General features: G+C 36.3%; 1 protein-coding gene across 5 annotated transcripts in view; it reads left to right on the forward strand.

Annotated features, from left to right (window-relative positions):
* Sp1 (transcription factor Sp8) overlaps window positions 1–18301 on the forward strand; it is a 61498-nt gene that overhangs the window by 33094 nt on the left and 10103 nt on the right. For 2 of the 5 annotated variants that reach the window (XM_013327016.1, XM_013327015.1), the window contains exon 2: window positions 2304–2345. The exons of 2 other annotated variants lie outside the window; for them this stretch is intronic. In XM_013327016.1, the coding sequence (XP_013182470.1) occupies window positions 2304–2345 (42 nt within the window). Of the gene's footprint in view, window positions 1–2303; window positions 2346–8163; window positions 8257–18301 lie in introns of those variants that run through there. One more of the 5 variants, XM_013327019.1, reaches the window with a different exon arrangement.

Consider the following 18301-nt stretch of genomic DNA (forward strand, 5'->3'; position numbering starts at 1 on the left):
GATCTTATTATGCGTTTACGGACAAATATAAGAAAAAAATTACGACCTGAAACATCAGATTTTCAGATACTAAGTCGAACAAAAGACCCCATAAGACATAATTATTTTTTTTGTGACTGATTGCCACTGTTTGCCTTGAGGAGGCATTTACAGCTTCACCGGGCTTGAGGTGGCCGAGCGCAGATGGCACTTAGCCTAAACCTCGTTTAAGAGTAACTAAGCTCGAGGGCTCCCTCAGGAACCTCGGTTCGGGCCGTTACTTCGTTATTATTATCGGATTGGGAAGACATAATGAAACAGTACTCCTTATAAACTTGCTAATTTGATTGTAAAATTCTATTATAATTTTCACAAATTAGGGATCTCAAATATTTAACATCTCCACGACATTAACAAAAGGCACTCGACGAAAATAATCAAACAAAGCACACCTCGGGCTTACACAAAGGTGGAATGGGAATAAAAATATTTAATTGGTGTGATTAGGTATGATTACAGCGCACAAACACCTCCCGGGGTCGACTCACGTCGCCGTCAGTTCACTTTCCTTTTTTTATTCTTGCTTTGTCGTTATTCAGTTGCACACTCAATATTAGAAATGATTGAATTATTTGTGTAATCGAAACTGCATTGGCTTTTTAATTATTTTGTATGTTTATTATGTTATTGAAATTTTTTCTCTTTTTTACGAAGGGAAACTTTTTTTGAAGTTAGAATTAGAGATTGTGATTTTGGTTAGACAATTTATTATGTAGACTTCGTTTGCGTGAACTACTTATGTAGTACTACAATCTGTTTGTCAAGATCGTCATGAGAATAGTCCCTGCGATTTTCAAGATTACGGATCAAATCAATTGGCATGTAGTCGCTATGCCTGGCCTGAGTGAAAAGACGACAAACGTTGGATGTACAGAGTAAGCGTAACGCGATACTCGCTATGCAATGGTACTTACTATATTAGTTTCTACCATTTACGTCCCCTTCTAATGACAGGCTAAGGTCCGTCGTTTTGCTGGCCCTTACAGTACAAGACTTTTCCATTAGTTACAACATATGTGTATATTCAAAATTTGTGTATGAAATCATCTGCCTTTTATTAATGTAGTATTACTATTAAAAAAATTCAATATGAAAGCTATCTAAGCAAAATAAACGAGAGGCTTTGCCTTTCCGTGGCGCCTTAATCTTACAGTTGCTTTAGTTTGTTTTACTGATAGAAATCGTAAACGGTAAGTAGTGGTAGTTATTGACTGAATCTATAATTATTATAATGCGGTCTTAAAACATTTTTTTTGGCTGACAAGATGCGAGTCATCGTAATTAAATACAATCCTTTTAAACTATGTTGGACAGCGAACAGTCGAATGCGCTACACTGAAGGGTAATTACTCTCTATTAGAACTGATATTAAGTGTTTCATAATGTACAAAATCTATTAACACGTGTTATGGATATGTCTTATTTCTTGCATAATATTTAAGCAACAATATTTGTAGTGACTTTTATGTAATGTCATTTTAATTATATAAAAGTAATGATTATCCAGAAGTAAAGCATTTCTCGAGATCAGCAATGTATATTGAAAATAAATTTAGGTTCTACGTAAGTTTAAGTGAACCGTGCATAAGATAGAAGGTGGTAACTGAAAATAAGTAGTTAAATTCTATCTACTCCTCTAATGAATAAAATTAAGTTTGTTTTGAGTAGCAAAAACATTGAAAATGGATGTAACTTAATTTAGTCAGCGCAGCGTAGATGGCTAGAGCTACGTGGGAGTGGGTAGTGGGTAGCGGGTAGGGACGCGGGGCCACTCCAGGCCTCGCTATTACGGGCTCCATAATTAGAGGGCCGGAGCCGCGGCGCCGAAACCGGCCCCACGAACGAATCTCCCGCCATAATTAAAAACGCTCCAAATTAAATTCGCTCGTGTGTACGCGCCGACTTATGATATTAACTTTTTAGGGACTTTCTAATTAGTTTTAGTTTTTATATTGTATACGACGGATAGGCGATGGGCGTGGGCTTGCTCGCTTAACGAACTTTCGATTGCATTATACGCGAATTAGTTTCCTGAGCGTATTGTTTATACAACTGTTATTTAATGACCGTAAAAAAAACAAATTATAAATATTTATTTTCATATAAACAATTGAAATCTCAATGCAGAAATGGTTATGTGGATTTAATAAAAGTATCGGTCTGCATAATATACATTTTTTAATCAATTTTAGAACAGTAACCGCTTATTTACGTCTAAACCTGTCTGATGCCGAATAATTAGAATACAATGTCTTTTGTTTTAGGTTAGTATCGAATCTGCGGACCACAAGGACATGAAGATTTTAGTAAGTACTAAATATCACATTGATTTATTTTAATACTTACTAATTTTCTTAGTCTTAGCAACAACATGTCGTATGAACTTTTGCTTCCTTGTTTTTGTTTATTTCAAACATTTAAGTACATGTGATGGATATTAAACTTTTTATAAGTTGTTGAACAAAAATAACTTACAACTTAAAACTTTATGTCAAAGTCCTTTGGAATATAATTACTTTTGTCTATAACTTTAACTTTTTTTTGTATTGTGAAAAATCTTATAACAATTATTACTTTATTTGAAATTTTAATCCAACGTTATATCAAATTTTACAAACGAAAAAGGTTTGGTTTGTTGGTTATGTATTTATATTAAAAAAAAGATGGCTTAATCCCACGTTATATGAACAATCTTCTTTTAAATATTAATACATAACCAATAAACCAAAGCTTTTTCATTTGTAAAACACAATGTTCCATTCTAGCAAAGGAACGGTAATTGATATGCGAATTTGTTCGTAAATGATTCAATTTCTTTGATTCAGTCACATTGATTTCTTAATAGTTATTCGTGTAGCTGTATTATCGATGCAATTCGCAGCACCGTGCGATGCGATCTTCAAGCACGAAGTGAGGAAATTATATCGGAACGAATTTCGAATGACGAAATCGGTAATTTATTTTGATTTGTCGTCGTATCGGCGCTGTGAAATGGGCATTGTGCGCGCGAGAGGCGAGGGCAATGCATTCGATACGGTTTGGGCGATTGCGCGAGCTCGCCCCACACCCACGGTCTGTTTCAAGAGTAATCGACGGCCTACGTACTAGATTTATGTAGCCTTAGTACTTGTAACATATGAACGGAGATTTTGTAATCTACACAATAACATTTGTATAGATTTTTTAAATTTCGTGGCTTAAATAAAGTTGGGAAAAATGTTGGGAGCACAGAAAGACCAACCGATTTTAATTCCCCTACTAGTTGTTTTTTTATATATACTGAAGTTAAAAATATACGAGAATTTATATCTCACATTTTTACAATTTTGCCATCTAAATCTAAACACTATCGTGATCTATCGTGACTTTAGAATTGAAACGTTTACAATGCATAATGATTTACATGTAGAATGGCTTGCACAATGCGCATTGAACGCTGTCGACAAGTGACGCCGCGGGCCAGCAATAGTCTGTGTGCGGTCGCAACATTGAAATACAGATTATAGATATGAACACGATATAGTCAGAGGGACGATACATATTAGAAATATATTATCAAGGCGTAACTGTTGTCTTTTCAGAGCAAATTCTAAATGCGGTCCCGCGTGTCTTCTCCAATGAAGTCTCGAAAATTCCGTAAATAATTTCTTTAGTAACCTTTGATCAGGTTACAATAATTCATTGTGTTACTTAAGATACCAATTTCGGTCAAAGAAGAAACATTGGTCTAAGAAAAAGACATTGACAGCCAGACCGACTATATTTGGTTTAACAAATTCTTGACAAATTCCTTAATAATCTTATTATCTTGTTGAATTGTACGAAAATTTGCCTATTTATTTCTTTAAACAAACTTCGTCGAGCTCTACAGCCCCTTGGCCTTGGCTTCGTCCAGCAACTTTTTCCACCTCGGTCTATCTCTGGCCACGGACTTTCAATTTGCTATGCCCACTTTTTTGCGTCCTTATTAACGCAGTCTATCCATCGGAGCTTTGGTCTCCCTCGACTTCGACGACCTTCGGGATTACTCGCCATAACACTCTTAGGGACTCTGACTTCATCCATCTGCTCCACGTTGCCGGCCCATCTAAGCCTGTTCAATTTAATGTGTCCCACCACATGCAGCTCCTGGTACAAGTCATAGAGCTCTTGGTTGCTCTTTAAACAAACGTATGTATTTAATAGAATATCTCCAAAAAATATTAAATAAAGCCTTACTGTCGTGAATCGCGTTTTTCATATTCAATATTACATTTCACCAAACAGAACGTAAATTCATAACGGCTATTTGGAAAACGGTCAAGTGTAGGTAGGCAGAGATAGGAAATCATTACGGACACTCCTTAAGTGGTTGCCTGGCCAACAGGGGCGGTAAGGACCTGTGAAGTGACTATTAACTTTTGGCACTTACGTTACAACGTACGTCAATTTTTTCATAGAATTAAGTAAAAGTTATTAACCGACCACAAACTTTTGGTCGGTTTCTAAGACCAAAGTTTCGTCATCCTTGTAATTTTAAACAAACCAAAGATAACCTGTTTTAAACGAGGTTGGGTCTCAGAAACTCACGGTTACTTGGGTTATAATTAAACTAGTATTAGCAATTTGAAGCGATAGTGGTGATGCTTAAGTACTCAGGTCGTTTTAAAGCAAATTTTTGTAACTCGAAAACCCCCAATGAAGTTTATTATTATAAGTTTTTTAAAAATTATAAAATTAGTTTTATAACTTAAATTAACGTATCAAATTAGTGACGTTAGTAACAAGTGACTTTAGTGAATTTAATGAGTGACTTGAGTGAGTTTTGGTAAACCGCTTTGGTGCCATTTGACGCGAGGCGTATGATATGTGCCGGCGCCGCTCACTTCCGCCTATTTCCGGCCGCCGTGAGCCGTCGCCGGTCAAACTAATCTGATTGTACTTCCTCAGGTAACAGATTTACCTTGATATTGCTATACTGATGCAGAGTTAACTACAATTAGTGAGACAAATGAATCAAGGATTATATCTAGATTTGAGACTTCCTACGAAATATAATTGACTCATACCAGACTTAGCGTAATCTGAATATTCTCAATAAAATATGATTATTTTACTAATGTTGTTAATATATAAAAAAAAATGTTGTTGGTAAACATTACATTAAACTATTTGCGGTCATATTGGGATATATTCAACATCCGTAAAGCCTTGTTTGGTCATGAATTATTTTATTTTTGCTTTTCTTTGCTTTATTGCATCCAATTTGTTGTACTCGTATTGATAGTTACCACATTAGATTAATTTTGGTGTAATTTTATACATACGTAGCTACCTACATTGTAGCCCAACCTATTTCTCTCGACATGAAAAACATCACTGCACGAAATTTCCTCGTAATTTGATTTCTGGCGCGAGACGCCCTCTCACACCGTAATTTTGCATCTCAGCGTGAGTTTCGTGCCCAAATTAAAATGTTTATTGCGTTAAGCCGAGTTCGCACGGTCGCATATGAGCCCGGAGCGTTTTATTTCGTTATCCCGGACACGCCCAGCACCTCCTGCTCCCCTCGGCACTCGCCCCGCAGCCCTCACCTAGCAACGATTTCACTACATCACAACTGGATAGCACCCCTGTCTAATACCGTTCTGCCCTGCGACTGTCATTTCCGCCGCCACAAATAACTTTACACGGTAACACTAAAGTTATAGAGCACATTATCGAATGATACTCCTGATGAAGCTCGTAGCAGTGACATGCGTGTCATAAAACTATTAGCCGCTTAAGCTATTCTTAAAGCGACGACGTTCCTCTTAGAAATATTTAGCGGTGGCTCTGCGGCCGCGTGGGCTTTGGGGTGCGGCGCTTTCATATTTTTTTCCCTCGATGTTTTATATTTTTAAGGTGTTTTTATGTGCCATTACGAATTATTTGGTCGTGTTTATTAGACCTTTTTGAGGATTATACTTCATTATGTTTAACACCTTGTTAGTAGATAAGAAGTCTAGGTTAATTTTGTTGCGATAGCTGCATTACAATACTACATTTGATATCAATGTTGTAATGATTACTGTAATTGTTTTAGTAAAATAGACTACATGTGATAGAGGGTCATTGCTCTTGCAGACTACAAAGACCAATAAAATTAATATGGTTTATGTCATCATCATGAATAGCAGCTCGAACAATTTTGGTAGTAAGTAAAATTAGTTAACTTTTAAAGTATGGTATTTATTGTTTAACTGATAATCTATGGAGAAATTTTGAACGAACGCACAACAATTTGGTTAAGGTAATTCATAAATGAAAAAATTAGACTACGTTGCTCGTAAAAAAATTCAAAAGAGATATCTCAGTCATAACGTAGAGTTTACAACAAGTGCCGACAGTTTAATAATAATGGAATACTCATTAAACAATATGATGCGTAACTTAATTTACAAACATATAATTTATATTTAAAAAAGATTCGCAGTCTAAATGTACGATTATTATTTCATTAATTAGGCATACTGTTATGCTCAAACAACCTGCCATTATGAGATCGCACTATTAATTTAGATATAATTAAACGTATAATAAACTACGTTAGGCGAAATAATGTCTAAATTATTCTATTTAAATTTATAAAGAAAGCCATACAATCTGTGAGTTTCTATGAAATAATCAAAACATATTGCTATTTCACTTTTTACAAAGATAACGAAAGGGATGACGATATTTGAATGAGTGTTAGTTGAGAGAACGGTTGAATTGATCGCTAACCATCAACTTTATGGATACTTAACTATATTTATGGTTCAGTTAAACTTCTGTGGTTTGACTGGACTGTGAAATCATTTAACTGTTTGTAGTTATTTTAAACGGATCTATGGTTTTATTTAATGGCGTTAATTTTTATTTATCAATGTTAAGAGTAATTAGAAAACAATAGATAGGAACGGAAACTACAATATTTTACTCTGTTTAAAACTAGACGAGGATTTTGTAATTTTTAAAACCAATATGACTATCATAATATACACTAACTGCAATAAAAATCTATCTATTATTAGATAACTAGCTGAAGCCCGTGACACCGTCTGCGCGGAAATGCAAACTTAATTGCCTACATGTTCTTCCAGACTATGTTCTACATCTATGCCAAATTTCAGCGGGATCCGTTAGCCCTTCTGGAGATACTTTCAACAAAAAATGTTAAACATTCATTGACATTATTGGCTTTAATTTTTATATGTTTTTTATTGCGCTATGCGTCTTATTATTAAGAATGACAGACTGAGTAACAATGTCAATTGACATAAATGTACCGCGGCAGCGCTGCCGGGTGCTGGGGGACGGCAAATCATTTGAGACATGACGTCTGTTGGTCATACTCTCGACTACCGTTTGTCCAGATAGTTAAACACTGCAAAATTAAACGTATATTTAGCTTGGCTTTGCGTCATTCTGTCCCATGCATATATCTTAGTAATATTATAAATACGAATGTATGAATGGATGGATGAATGTAAGAAGGTGTCTCTATAACGCCTGAACGAATCTCGACAAAATTTGATATACGTATAGACCGTTGTTTGGAAAAATACATAGGCAACTAATAATGTTTTTTTTTAATTAGCGCGGACAGAGTCGCGGGCAACAGTTATTGTTTTATAAAAATAAAACACATTTTTACCAAACATTTACAATTTTTTAACTTAGTATACAAAAATAAACTCAATAGCATTTTCATTGAATTCAGCAATAATGAATTCTAGAGGCATACGATGTTGCTGGTTCTTGCTTACAAATGTAGGTAGTTTTGAATCTCAAAAAGAAATGTAACATCGAAATTCTGTATTCAAATAGCGAGCTATAAAGTTGTATTAGTCGAAGCGTAACGGTATCCGAGTCGCGTCCTCTAAGTGAAGCGGCAATTTGAAACAAGAAGGAAAAAAGTTTATGCAAATCGTCGGGGAGCCGGAATAAAATGGAGTCGAGTGAGGCGCGTGCGATCGATACATGCCCGCCCCGTGACCTTGGGGGCGGGCAGCGTGGGTGGGAGGGGCCAGCCCCGCCCACTGTGTGTCCCGCCCCTCCGCCCCCGCCTCCCCCGGCGGCTCGGCGCGGCTCTGTCAGACAAACGACTTGCGCGTGGAGGCGCGCCGATGTGCGGAGTGCAGTGCTCTATGTTGGTGTGCAGACATGATCACCGATATGTACGCGCCTTTCTCGGCGCCGGGGACAAAACCTATCGTGAGTTTTAATATATTTCTACAGTATTCTATTATTTGTAGCACTTTTTAAAGTTCATTTTATATCTTAGTATAGTACGCATGTCGTTTTGTCATTAACTTACAAACCTGAAGATGTTATGATTTAATTTTTATATTCGTCTTTTTCAAATTATTAATATTTTTTTACTCCCAATTATGTATGAAAGAAGTTTACCTTCACTGTATTTATGCAACTATGTAAAGAGTGAGTTACAAATGAAACTAAAGTTGATGTTATTATGCTCTTAACTTGGAAGTATTATCCTATTAGGAGATTATTTTCTTTATCTTATTAAGTGTTGTTGCTTTTTGACTAATAAGTATAAGATATGTACCATCTGACTATAGACTAAGAGTTAACAGTTAGCAATAAACAGTAACATAGGTCTCTTCAAGTTAGTAAGACAAAGAACAGAGCAAGATATTAATAGATTATTATGGAAATAAATGCACAAAAAATATTGTTAAATTATGATATTAATTATTTACAAAATAAATAAAAAGTATGGTAAAAGAAAAACTTTGAAATGTTTGCGTGTGTAACGTCAAATGTCCGTCGTGTGCCGTCGGCGACGCGAGTTGCGTGCGTTCACGTCTACATGTTTTTTTTTAAGTGTAATGGAATACAGATTATAAATACTTTTTAAAAATAACGGTACTTAAATATATATGGTTAAATGACCCAATTTTTATTGAGTTTACATGTAATGTGGTGTAAAATGGTGGATAAAACATGGTGGTTTAAAACATTTGCCCTCAACAACTCGCCAAAACTTTGAGTTTTACTTTGTAAGTTCTTATGTTGTTAGAATTGTATAATTTAAAGCTACAAGTTTTATTCTTAATAACAAGCATATAAAACTGCGTAATGTATTGATAATTTATTTCGAAGAAAATTTATTATAAGAAAATTCGAACTAAAAACTTTATGTTTAAAAAGTTGATTTTCTTTTTCAAAGAAATAATAATTTTCCTTTCTATTATTGCACTAAAATCTCTATTTACGAAATCATTGACAAATTCGTTCATTCAATCAAGCGCCCCGTTATTCACACCGGCAAAAAGCTTCCGAACAAACATTGTTCACATATCCCTTGCAGGCGATTGTTCTCCCCACCCTATCCATCATCCCCGCCAAAATATTTGTCATCGCAAACAAATTCAGGATGTACAAACGAATCACTCTCAAACACCCGTCAGAAACTTCGATTGAATTTACCAAATAAAATTGAAATAGAGAACAATGAGGTATTGTTCTATATTACAAGAGTCAATCTTTTTTATTCGATATAACGCTAGCTTATTTGATAATTCTTTTTACAAATCGAACAATGGATAGATACATCTTATTACCGATCGTCGATATCGATCTATCGTTTCAATAGCGACGGCACATCACTAGCTATGTTATAATAGATTAATCTCGTATCTCTAATAGATTCATAGTTCAAGTACCAAAATATGAAAGACGAAGTGCTATGTTTCCGTTGTATTTCTGCTTAAGTTCTAATAGAAAAAGCTTGAATAATCTTTATGAGTCATATGTAATAGAGTGTAATAAAGCTTGGCTTAAACATAAAGTTCTCACTGATTAGCTTGCATCGGAAAGACTGGTATTGAAGTCAAGGAAACGTAATGACATGTGCTATCGATAAAGGTAATATGACTAATGCTTCGGGGCAAAAAGGCACATCACCTTAAGTCATTAACAGCGGAAAAGTACATTCGCAGGTCTCGCTGTGAAGTAGTGTAATAGGCGAGAAGCTGGAGTAAACCTAGCAATAGGTTTTGTTATAAAGTTATAAGGTCCCGTTATTATAGAGCTATAATTTTGTCTAACGAAATGCGCTTTAAGATATTTGAGATATTCTTCAGCATTCTAATCATGTCAAAGGTATGACCAACAAACATCTCCAAATTTCATAATCATCATCATTATACTCAGCCTAAACTTGTCCACTGCAGGACGTAGGCATCCCCATCGATTGCCACAATGCCCGGTCCTGTGCCGCCCGCATCCAGTGCACTCCAATCATAATAGTGCTAAATAATAGTTAGCATCATCAGCTCACTATACGTCCCCAGTGAGGGCCTCGGAGCCTACCTTAGGGTGTTAGGGGCGACTTGGCGATAGTCAAGTCTGGCCCAGTGCGGGTTGGTTGACTTCACATATATCTTTGATTTTCTTCTCAGATATAGGCAGGTTGTATCACGATGTTTTCCTTCACCGTATGATCGTCCGATAAATATATATATATGTTAATCGAAAATCGAAAACACATTGATACATGGCGGGATTCGAACCCAGGAGCCGCAGATTGCAAGTCAAGTGCTTACCCCTGAGCCACCGACGCTCTCAGTATAACAGTATAACAAATAACAATCACAGTCGTAGATATCCAGCATAGGGATGTCAGTCAGGAACAAGTCGCGTTTTCACCTCGGCTCGATACATCGCATCCATTATGCGTGTCTAATAGATTTTTTCGTCGCTGGCCCATTCACTGCGCGCAGCGTGAAGTCCCCTCAATGGCTATTGTGGCATTGAGCCGAACCGACATCGACCGACCGACAAACTTTTATTTGTAATGGCCCTAAATGGCTGTTATAAGGATTAAGGTGCCTTATGCATTGTCATCGTCCCGTGTCTAAGTCTACAAATTTCGCCATCCAGAGAAGACGGGACGCCTCGTTGGCTTAACGCGGGTTACAATGCTCTTTTTGAGATCTGTCAATTTTGATACGCTTGTTTTTTCATACATAAAGCTTTAACGGCTCTTAACACTTTGAGTACGGATTAGGATATAAGTGTTTGCGAAGTTGCAGTGCATTTGTAAATGTATTTAGTCTGATACTATTAACTGGGATCGATGTATGAAAAAAGTTGAGTTAAGTATACATTTTATTTGTTGATACTCCACGGCCTAAGAGAAGGAAAGTATCGTGTATATGCATCTAAACATTTGTCTAATGTATTAAGGGGCAAATCATAGCTGAAGAAGAAATATTATAGAACATAAATAATACAAGTCAACACAACTAACGCGACAGTACAGTTTCACACTTCATTAAAAGTTATAATTAAAAATAGTTGTCACATGCACCAATTAGGACAAAAAGTTGTGTCTGGGCGCACCGGTAGCGACGGGTGCCACCATAATTCTTTTTTATCGCCTCGCCGCGTCGTGTTTAACCCGTTCATTGACAAAAGGTATTTAAATGAAGCTGTCGCTCCAAATGATATTTACTGCGCAAATGGAACGACACACCACACCAATAAATGCCTTTTGAGTCAATCCTCGAATATTTTTAGAATTCAACTTCGATTTTTAATATATCCTGAGTCACTACTTCTGGCTTATGGACCAAAATCTCTATATAAACATCGACCTTTATCACAGTTTTTACAAAGATAATAAATAGGATAACAATATGTTTTATGTAAGAATTTTTGTGTCAGAAACCGTCGATAAGTCGGTTAGTACCTACCTAAATATTTAAGCATCATGATTCGTACTCTAGTCAAAGTTAACTTAAATTATGTCTATAAATCTTATAAGTATCCCACCCTAAAATGTATTCATTTTTAGGTTAAAACTAACAGTAGTTTTTTATTGTAATACCTACCTTGAATTTTATTTTTGACATTTCTTATACGGTACTATTGCGATTGTAGCAGTATATACTTTGTAGTCTACATAACTTTAAGAAAACATTGTAGAATATTGAATTTAACAAAACAAAGGCTAATTCAGGGAGACGTTCATTAGACATTTTCCGTCGTGTTATTTATGTGGGCATCCGTCAACGGCGCGTCTGCGCGTGCGACAAATTTAACAATCCCGGCTGAACACTCTGTGCCATACCGACCACAGATTAAAAATCAAAAAGAATAACAAACGGTTAATTATTCGCGAATCTGTCTCGTTGAGTTTTCAAAGATTTATTGCGAGTAATTGTTTTGTGTCTCACTAATTTAGCGCCTCGATTGATGTTCAGTTTCTTCGGAAAAAAATACTTGTAGAATATAAGAAACATTAGAAGTATTAGTCCAGTAAAGATATTAAGCCTGGTTACTCTATTAAGTTTATTTGTAAATACCTCGTATTCATAGACCACTTGTCAATTTCTTTTTAAATAATGTCAAGGTTGCTGTCAACTAGCATATGTTAAAAATTTTAAAGTCGAACAACCACTAGAAATGAAAAGCAAAGTACATTGCACTTCCGATACAAGTGTAATTATTAAAATTAGTCAAATTATGTAGTTATTTAAAAATAAGAACTGGGTGACATGGGTCTAATTATTTACATAGCAGCCGCCGTGTACTTGTTACAGTGCACTGCGTCATAATTACTGTCCGCCATTACTGCGCCGCTCGTCCAGTGCGCCCGCACCACGACAGCCCCACAACCACAAACTGTCCAGTTCCTGCCACCAGTGGAAAGCACCTTTAATGCCACTTGTTAGCTATTTAATATTCTTAAGTAAGCTAAGTTTATTGTGGTTCTAATAAATAATAGTTAAATTTGTTGCCTAAAAGATAGATAGATTTAGGCAACAATATCTTATATATAAAGATTTATAGTTTGTAGGTTCATCTTTGGAATGTCAATGTTCACTTGTAGATTTGTGATGTACCTTTGCATATGTAGATATGTATCCCTTTATCTGATATATTCTATCCATTGACTTTTTATTGTGAATAAACTAGCGCTTGTCCACGATTTCAATTGATGCCATTTGGTAATGTCGTTGTGACATGGTTAGGTTAGGAAGTCCTACATCGTACTTGGCAAACACCTTCTTCCTTGTCCTTGGTTAACATAATGACACAAATACAGATTCATTCAATGTATTATCAACTACTTCTCAGTTTACTGCCTACAATTATGTACTTCCTTTAAAACTGCAGTTGTAATCTGCCTATGTCGTCAAAGTGCAATACTATTTTGAAAAGGTCTGTTCCAGTTCGGGCTCCGTGAAAAAACCATACATTATCTGTAAATCATCTCAGACCGGAACTCATTTTTATTTAATTTTAATATTTACTCATCACCCACAATCAGTCACGATGACTCTCAAAGGATCTTTGTGGCGGTTCCTTTGATCTCACCGCTCTATCAATAAAGGTCGCGCTTTGCTCTCACATCTCAAAGAAACTAATATACCATTGGAAGCGCCACTCGAGATTTTAACGTATCAGTCCGATTTGGAAGTCATTAATGTCATCGGAATGGTTGCGGTCGGCTCCTGGAATATCTCGATAAGGTAACACGGGGTAGGGGATTTTGAGTTTTGTGTTGTGAGTGTTAGGGGTTAAAATTGTGCAAGGGCTGAGTGTATTTTTGCAATTCATTGCATTAGCTCGGCTCGTTAGTGCGGGTGAGGCGCGCCGACTCGGTCGCGGCGCGTAATGAACACGAAACGCGAGTCATGGGTCGGAGGCGCCGCACGTCAGCGCCGTCGCCGCGCGCCCTGTCAATACCTGATGGGCCGACAACGGAGAAGGTTATTCTCCACGATGTACCACTAATTAATGACTGCCACTCAATAAAAAAAAGTTACAAGGAGCCGCAACACCGCCATTGTTCTACTGTCAACGCGAACGCATCTTGAAAGGTTTCACCACAACGAGTCTATGCTCGGGAATATTGTTAGAAACTATTTAAACCAAAACAATTATGGAACCGATGTAACTAATACCTTATTGTTGGTGTTTGTGAAAAAATATGGGAAAATTGTAACGTTATATCTTGTGTGCCATATCATGCTCTTGAACAATAACGATATATTTAAGAAAAGTAACATGACACTAAACTTGTTACTAACACTTAATTCATCGATAAATAAACATACTTAAGATATTGTCACCAATTCACCGCGTGTGTCCGGGAATTGATGACAAAAAATATGTCCCACATCAGTACCAATTTGTTACACTTTAAGTCTGTCTCTGTCATTAGTACGGGTCGGACAGACTGATTTTGTTTAAAAGATTGTCGCCCAGTCATTGATTAATAATTTGGCACTTACGAGGTGACTACAATGTGAGATAGGGCTTCGCCCCCCGGAGTGCGACCGCGGCGCTCCGCCACCCGCAGCGCCCGGCCCGGTACAACGGGACCCCGCGCCGCTTATCATATCACCATGACAACGGGACCTCTGTTCACACAATTACGTGCCTGTGAACGTCACTTCTAGCGACAATTTATATTAATGGCTTATAATAACCGCAAATAAAATTGATTTTATTAAAATAAATCGATATTTAGATTTACATTATATTTAACTTTATTTATTTTACTATTTTACTATAACAAATAGCACCTATTTAAGTAAGAAAATTATATTTTTTTTCATTAAGTACTTGTCAAATTTTTTATGTTAATAACTTTTTTAAGCATATTAAATATAACATAAACATTTAGTATTTGATGCAAAAATTAATATTCTAGAATATCATGTACTATACGATTCCATCTTTTAGGAATTGTAAACTTACTTTACTGTACAATTCTATAGTACAAATAAAGAATATATAATTCATAAGTAAGTAAACTTTGAAGGTTTTCAATAAAAGGCTATTAAAACTAACGTCAATGAAAACATTATCTAAAAGTATATGAATGTGGCCGACGCTTTAGTGCTATTACTAAAGCCATCGGAAATTGCAACTATTAAACGTAACATCCGGCTTTTAACTCTAAACTTTCCGGCTGCAATTTGTCTATGTTGAAAAACATACGATTTCAACAAATAAATGTCACCCGTATTTACTTTGTAGGGGAATTGTAAATAGGGATGGATCACAAGTCGCGTGCATTTTAATGAAAATTATATTGAATTGTTGTTTAGAAATGGTACAAAGTAGTAATCGATTCTTTAACATCCCAAGGGTTCCCATGCCATATATAGAAAACTTTGAAAGATTGTATAAATTACTCTAAATTAAATAACAAATTAAAAATGGCGTAACAAAAAATTATAGTTAAGATATTTTCTTACTTCTTAAATTTTTGCTTAAATAGTACTAATATTATAAATGCGAATGTCTGTATATGATTAAAACCGGCTCCATGGATCTCGCTGAAATTTGGCATAGTCGTAGAATATAGTTTGGAAGACCACATGAGCTACTTATTATTTTTTTACCGCGTTTATTTTAAAGACTGGTTTATAATAAAGGTTACAAGTCATTGAATTTATCCAATATTTTAAAAGTTACCGGACTAAAAATCTTGGTTACATACTTTGTAGGTTTACAAAAAATATTTATCCTTTTAAAGATAGTGTTTAGTGATGAAAATAAACATTTTCTCTTTCAAGTGAGGTAATTAATATTAGCGGAGGGTCGTGCGGTGCCATTAGGACCCTTTGTGAGGGCCATATTTCACGTCCTCTAACACAAACCTCTATGAATACTGCGGAGGGATGCAACCGCGTCTGTCCTTGATGGCAACATTATTGTTAACCGTTACATTGTTGGCATTAAAAGTATTTTAGCTTTCTATTAAGGCCTATTTTTAATTTAGATAGTTTATAGTATTAAGTTACCTAAGTTAATGAAAAAACTTTAATTATAAGAGGAAGCATATTTACAACTTCATTCAAATAACTTAATTATTTTATTCGTTAGTAGCCCGCGCCTCCGTCCGCGCGTAATTAAAAAAAAACTTAATGCGTAGCCTATGTGTTCTCCTAGACTATGTTCTATATGTATGCCAAATTTTATGATGATCCGTTCATCCGTTCTGGAGATTCCTTCAAACAAACATCCATCCATCCATCTAAATTTCCGCATTTATAATAATAGTAAGATATTAGTAAGAAGTAAGATAACTAAGAATACGCCATTGCGTCTTAACAAAGATTTATGTTTATAATTTTACAATATATTATGTACTATACAATATTTATAGGTACCAAATCGTTGCGGTTAGTGGCTTCTATTCACAACTCCATTATTCATAACATGTAGAAGCAGTTGCAAGTCGGACGTGCGAAAACGATTCTGTTCAATGTCTGCAAACAGTTTGCACTGCCGTTGCCGTCGTGGCTTGCATTGAATATGTGAATGCTTTAGTTACTGGCAACACGCCCATGCGGTAACACTGCGTCTATTGAATACAGTTCAATAGAAATAGTCTTCGAATTGCCTTGCACCTAACTGAGACATGTTTTGTTGATTAGTGAAAGGATAAATGTAGGAACCAATATGTTAGTGCTCTAGCAACTCTGTAGTTGTTGGCGTGTTAGACCGAAATGGTTGTTATAATTTCTATTCAAATAGACTGTATAATATTAAAAAGTTTTGATATCATTGTAAATAAGTTTTAAGATCTGTTATAAATAGGAAGGGCAGAGCAGAAAAATTTAGTAAGAAACCTGGGTAATTACACTAAATATGACAAGGAATGAGTGAGGTCGAAGAGAATATTATCAATTATGAATCAAGTGTTTAAAATGAGAGGAAAAAAATAATGTTTAACAATAACCGTGTGACAGGACTTTCGAAATGGAATCGGTCGAGGATCGGTGGTCGCGTGGCGCGAGCGAGACCGCCCGCCGAGACCGCTGCGACCGCCGCGACGAGCTCGACGGGCGCGGCGACTGCGCGCTATGCTAATTCAATTGTTAGACGGGCGATAGTGATACCATCGGGCCCGCCCGCATTATCATAATAATACGCGACTCACCTTCCACTCGTCGGCGTTACGATATCACAGATAACAATCATCTTTTCTTCAATCATCGATACCTTCATAACATGACGGAGGAAACAACACCACGAAAGCGTTAAACATAAAACGACGTCTAATCGATTCGCAGAAGTGTTGAAAAGCGGCGAAAGCGGTTCTCATGGCGCATCGCCCGCGGCTTTAACCGTACACGGCCAACTTGTAACATAGGTACATCTAGTCGAATGCAAATTGAATTATATGAGACTTTTGTGTCTATACAATTGTTAATGGCTCGGCTTTGTTCTACCGCTACGTAAGTACGTGACGATAGAACCATTCGGAGCGATGTAATCGCTCGCTCTCGGCCCCGCGCATCTCGCGCCGACAAATTATAGTTATTTTATTTTATTACTTACCTAATTGCCGTCTATTGTTATGAATGCTCGTTCACGGAACACTCCGGTATTCCAACGTCGCATTTCCTATCGAAACATCTCGCCGTATTAACTTAAAACGAAATGACCATCTAATTAGAATAATAATGTCAGTTATGAATAAATATCATAGAAATGGTAGTACCCGGCGGCCGTAATTGGGAATAAATAAAGGCTGAAATGCTTAATAATTGTTCGCTTTTATGAGTCCCCCACGCTAGTTGGAGTCTTGCAGGCTTTGTGGTTTAGACCCTTAGGGTCTTGAGTCGGTAATTTTCTCAGCAATTAATATTCAACGCGGCTCAATTACTTAAATATAAAAAAATATATGTGAAACAGAAGTCGAAGCAAAATTACCGAGCCTCCATTAAGTTGGTTCCACACTATCAGCGAAGGCAATGTGTCGGACTAACTAATTGCTCGACTGTCAGGTCACTATTGTCTTGACATGTGTCACTGCGGTCGTACACAGCTTGCACAGAAAAACGTGTCGCTTCAGAACACATTTTTAATTTTTAAATGTGAAAGTACAACATAAATTATGTACTATGGGAATATATAACTAAGTAATCCACCTTTCAGAAGTATAAAAATAAATTGTTGACTGTCACTATGTCCTAACTACGTGTTCAAGAACTTGGAAATTATTCTCCATTTTTCCAAAGTTTGTTTACAGGACTGTGCTGATCGTATTCACTATTAGGAAACTCCCCACAATCTTCAATTCATTTGTCGTAATCTCATCGAAGATTGTGAGACGCGGCATCGCGTACCTCGAGGGGGATTCGTTTCGAACATTTTATTTGTTTGTTACTATCGTATAAATGGGGATAATTATAACAATTTCGTTGAAAATCACTGGAATTATCTTGCTACCAAAAATACGTGAGTTTAACGACGTATTCTC

The sequence above is a fragment of the Papilio xuthus genome, unplaced genomic scaffold (genome assembly GCF_000836235.2).
Source record: "Papilio xuthus unplaced genomic scaffold, Pxut_1.1 DF828780.1, whole genome shotgun sequence".
Taxonomy (NCBI): domain Eukaryota; kingdom Metazoa; phylum Arthropoda; class Insecta; order Lepidoptera; family Papilionidae; genus Papilio; species Papilio xuthus.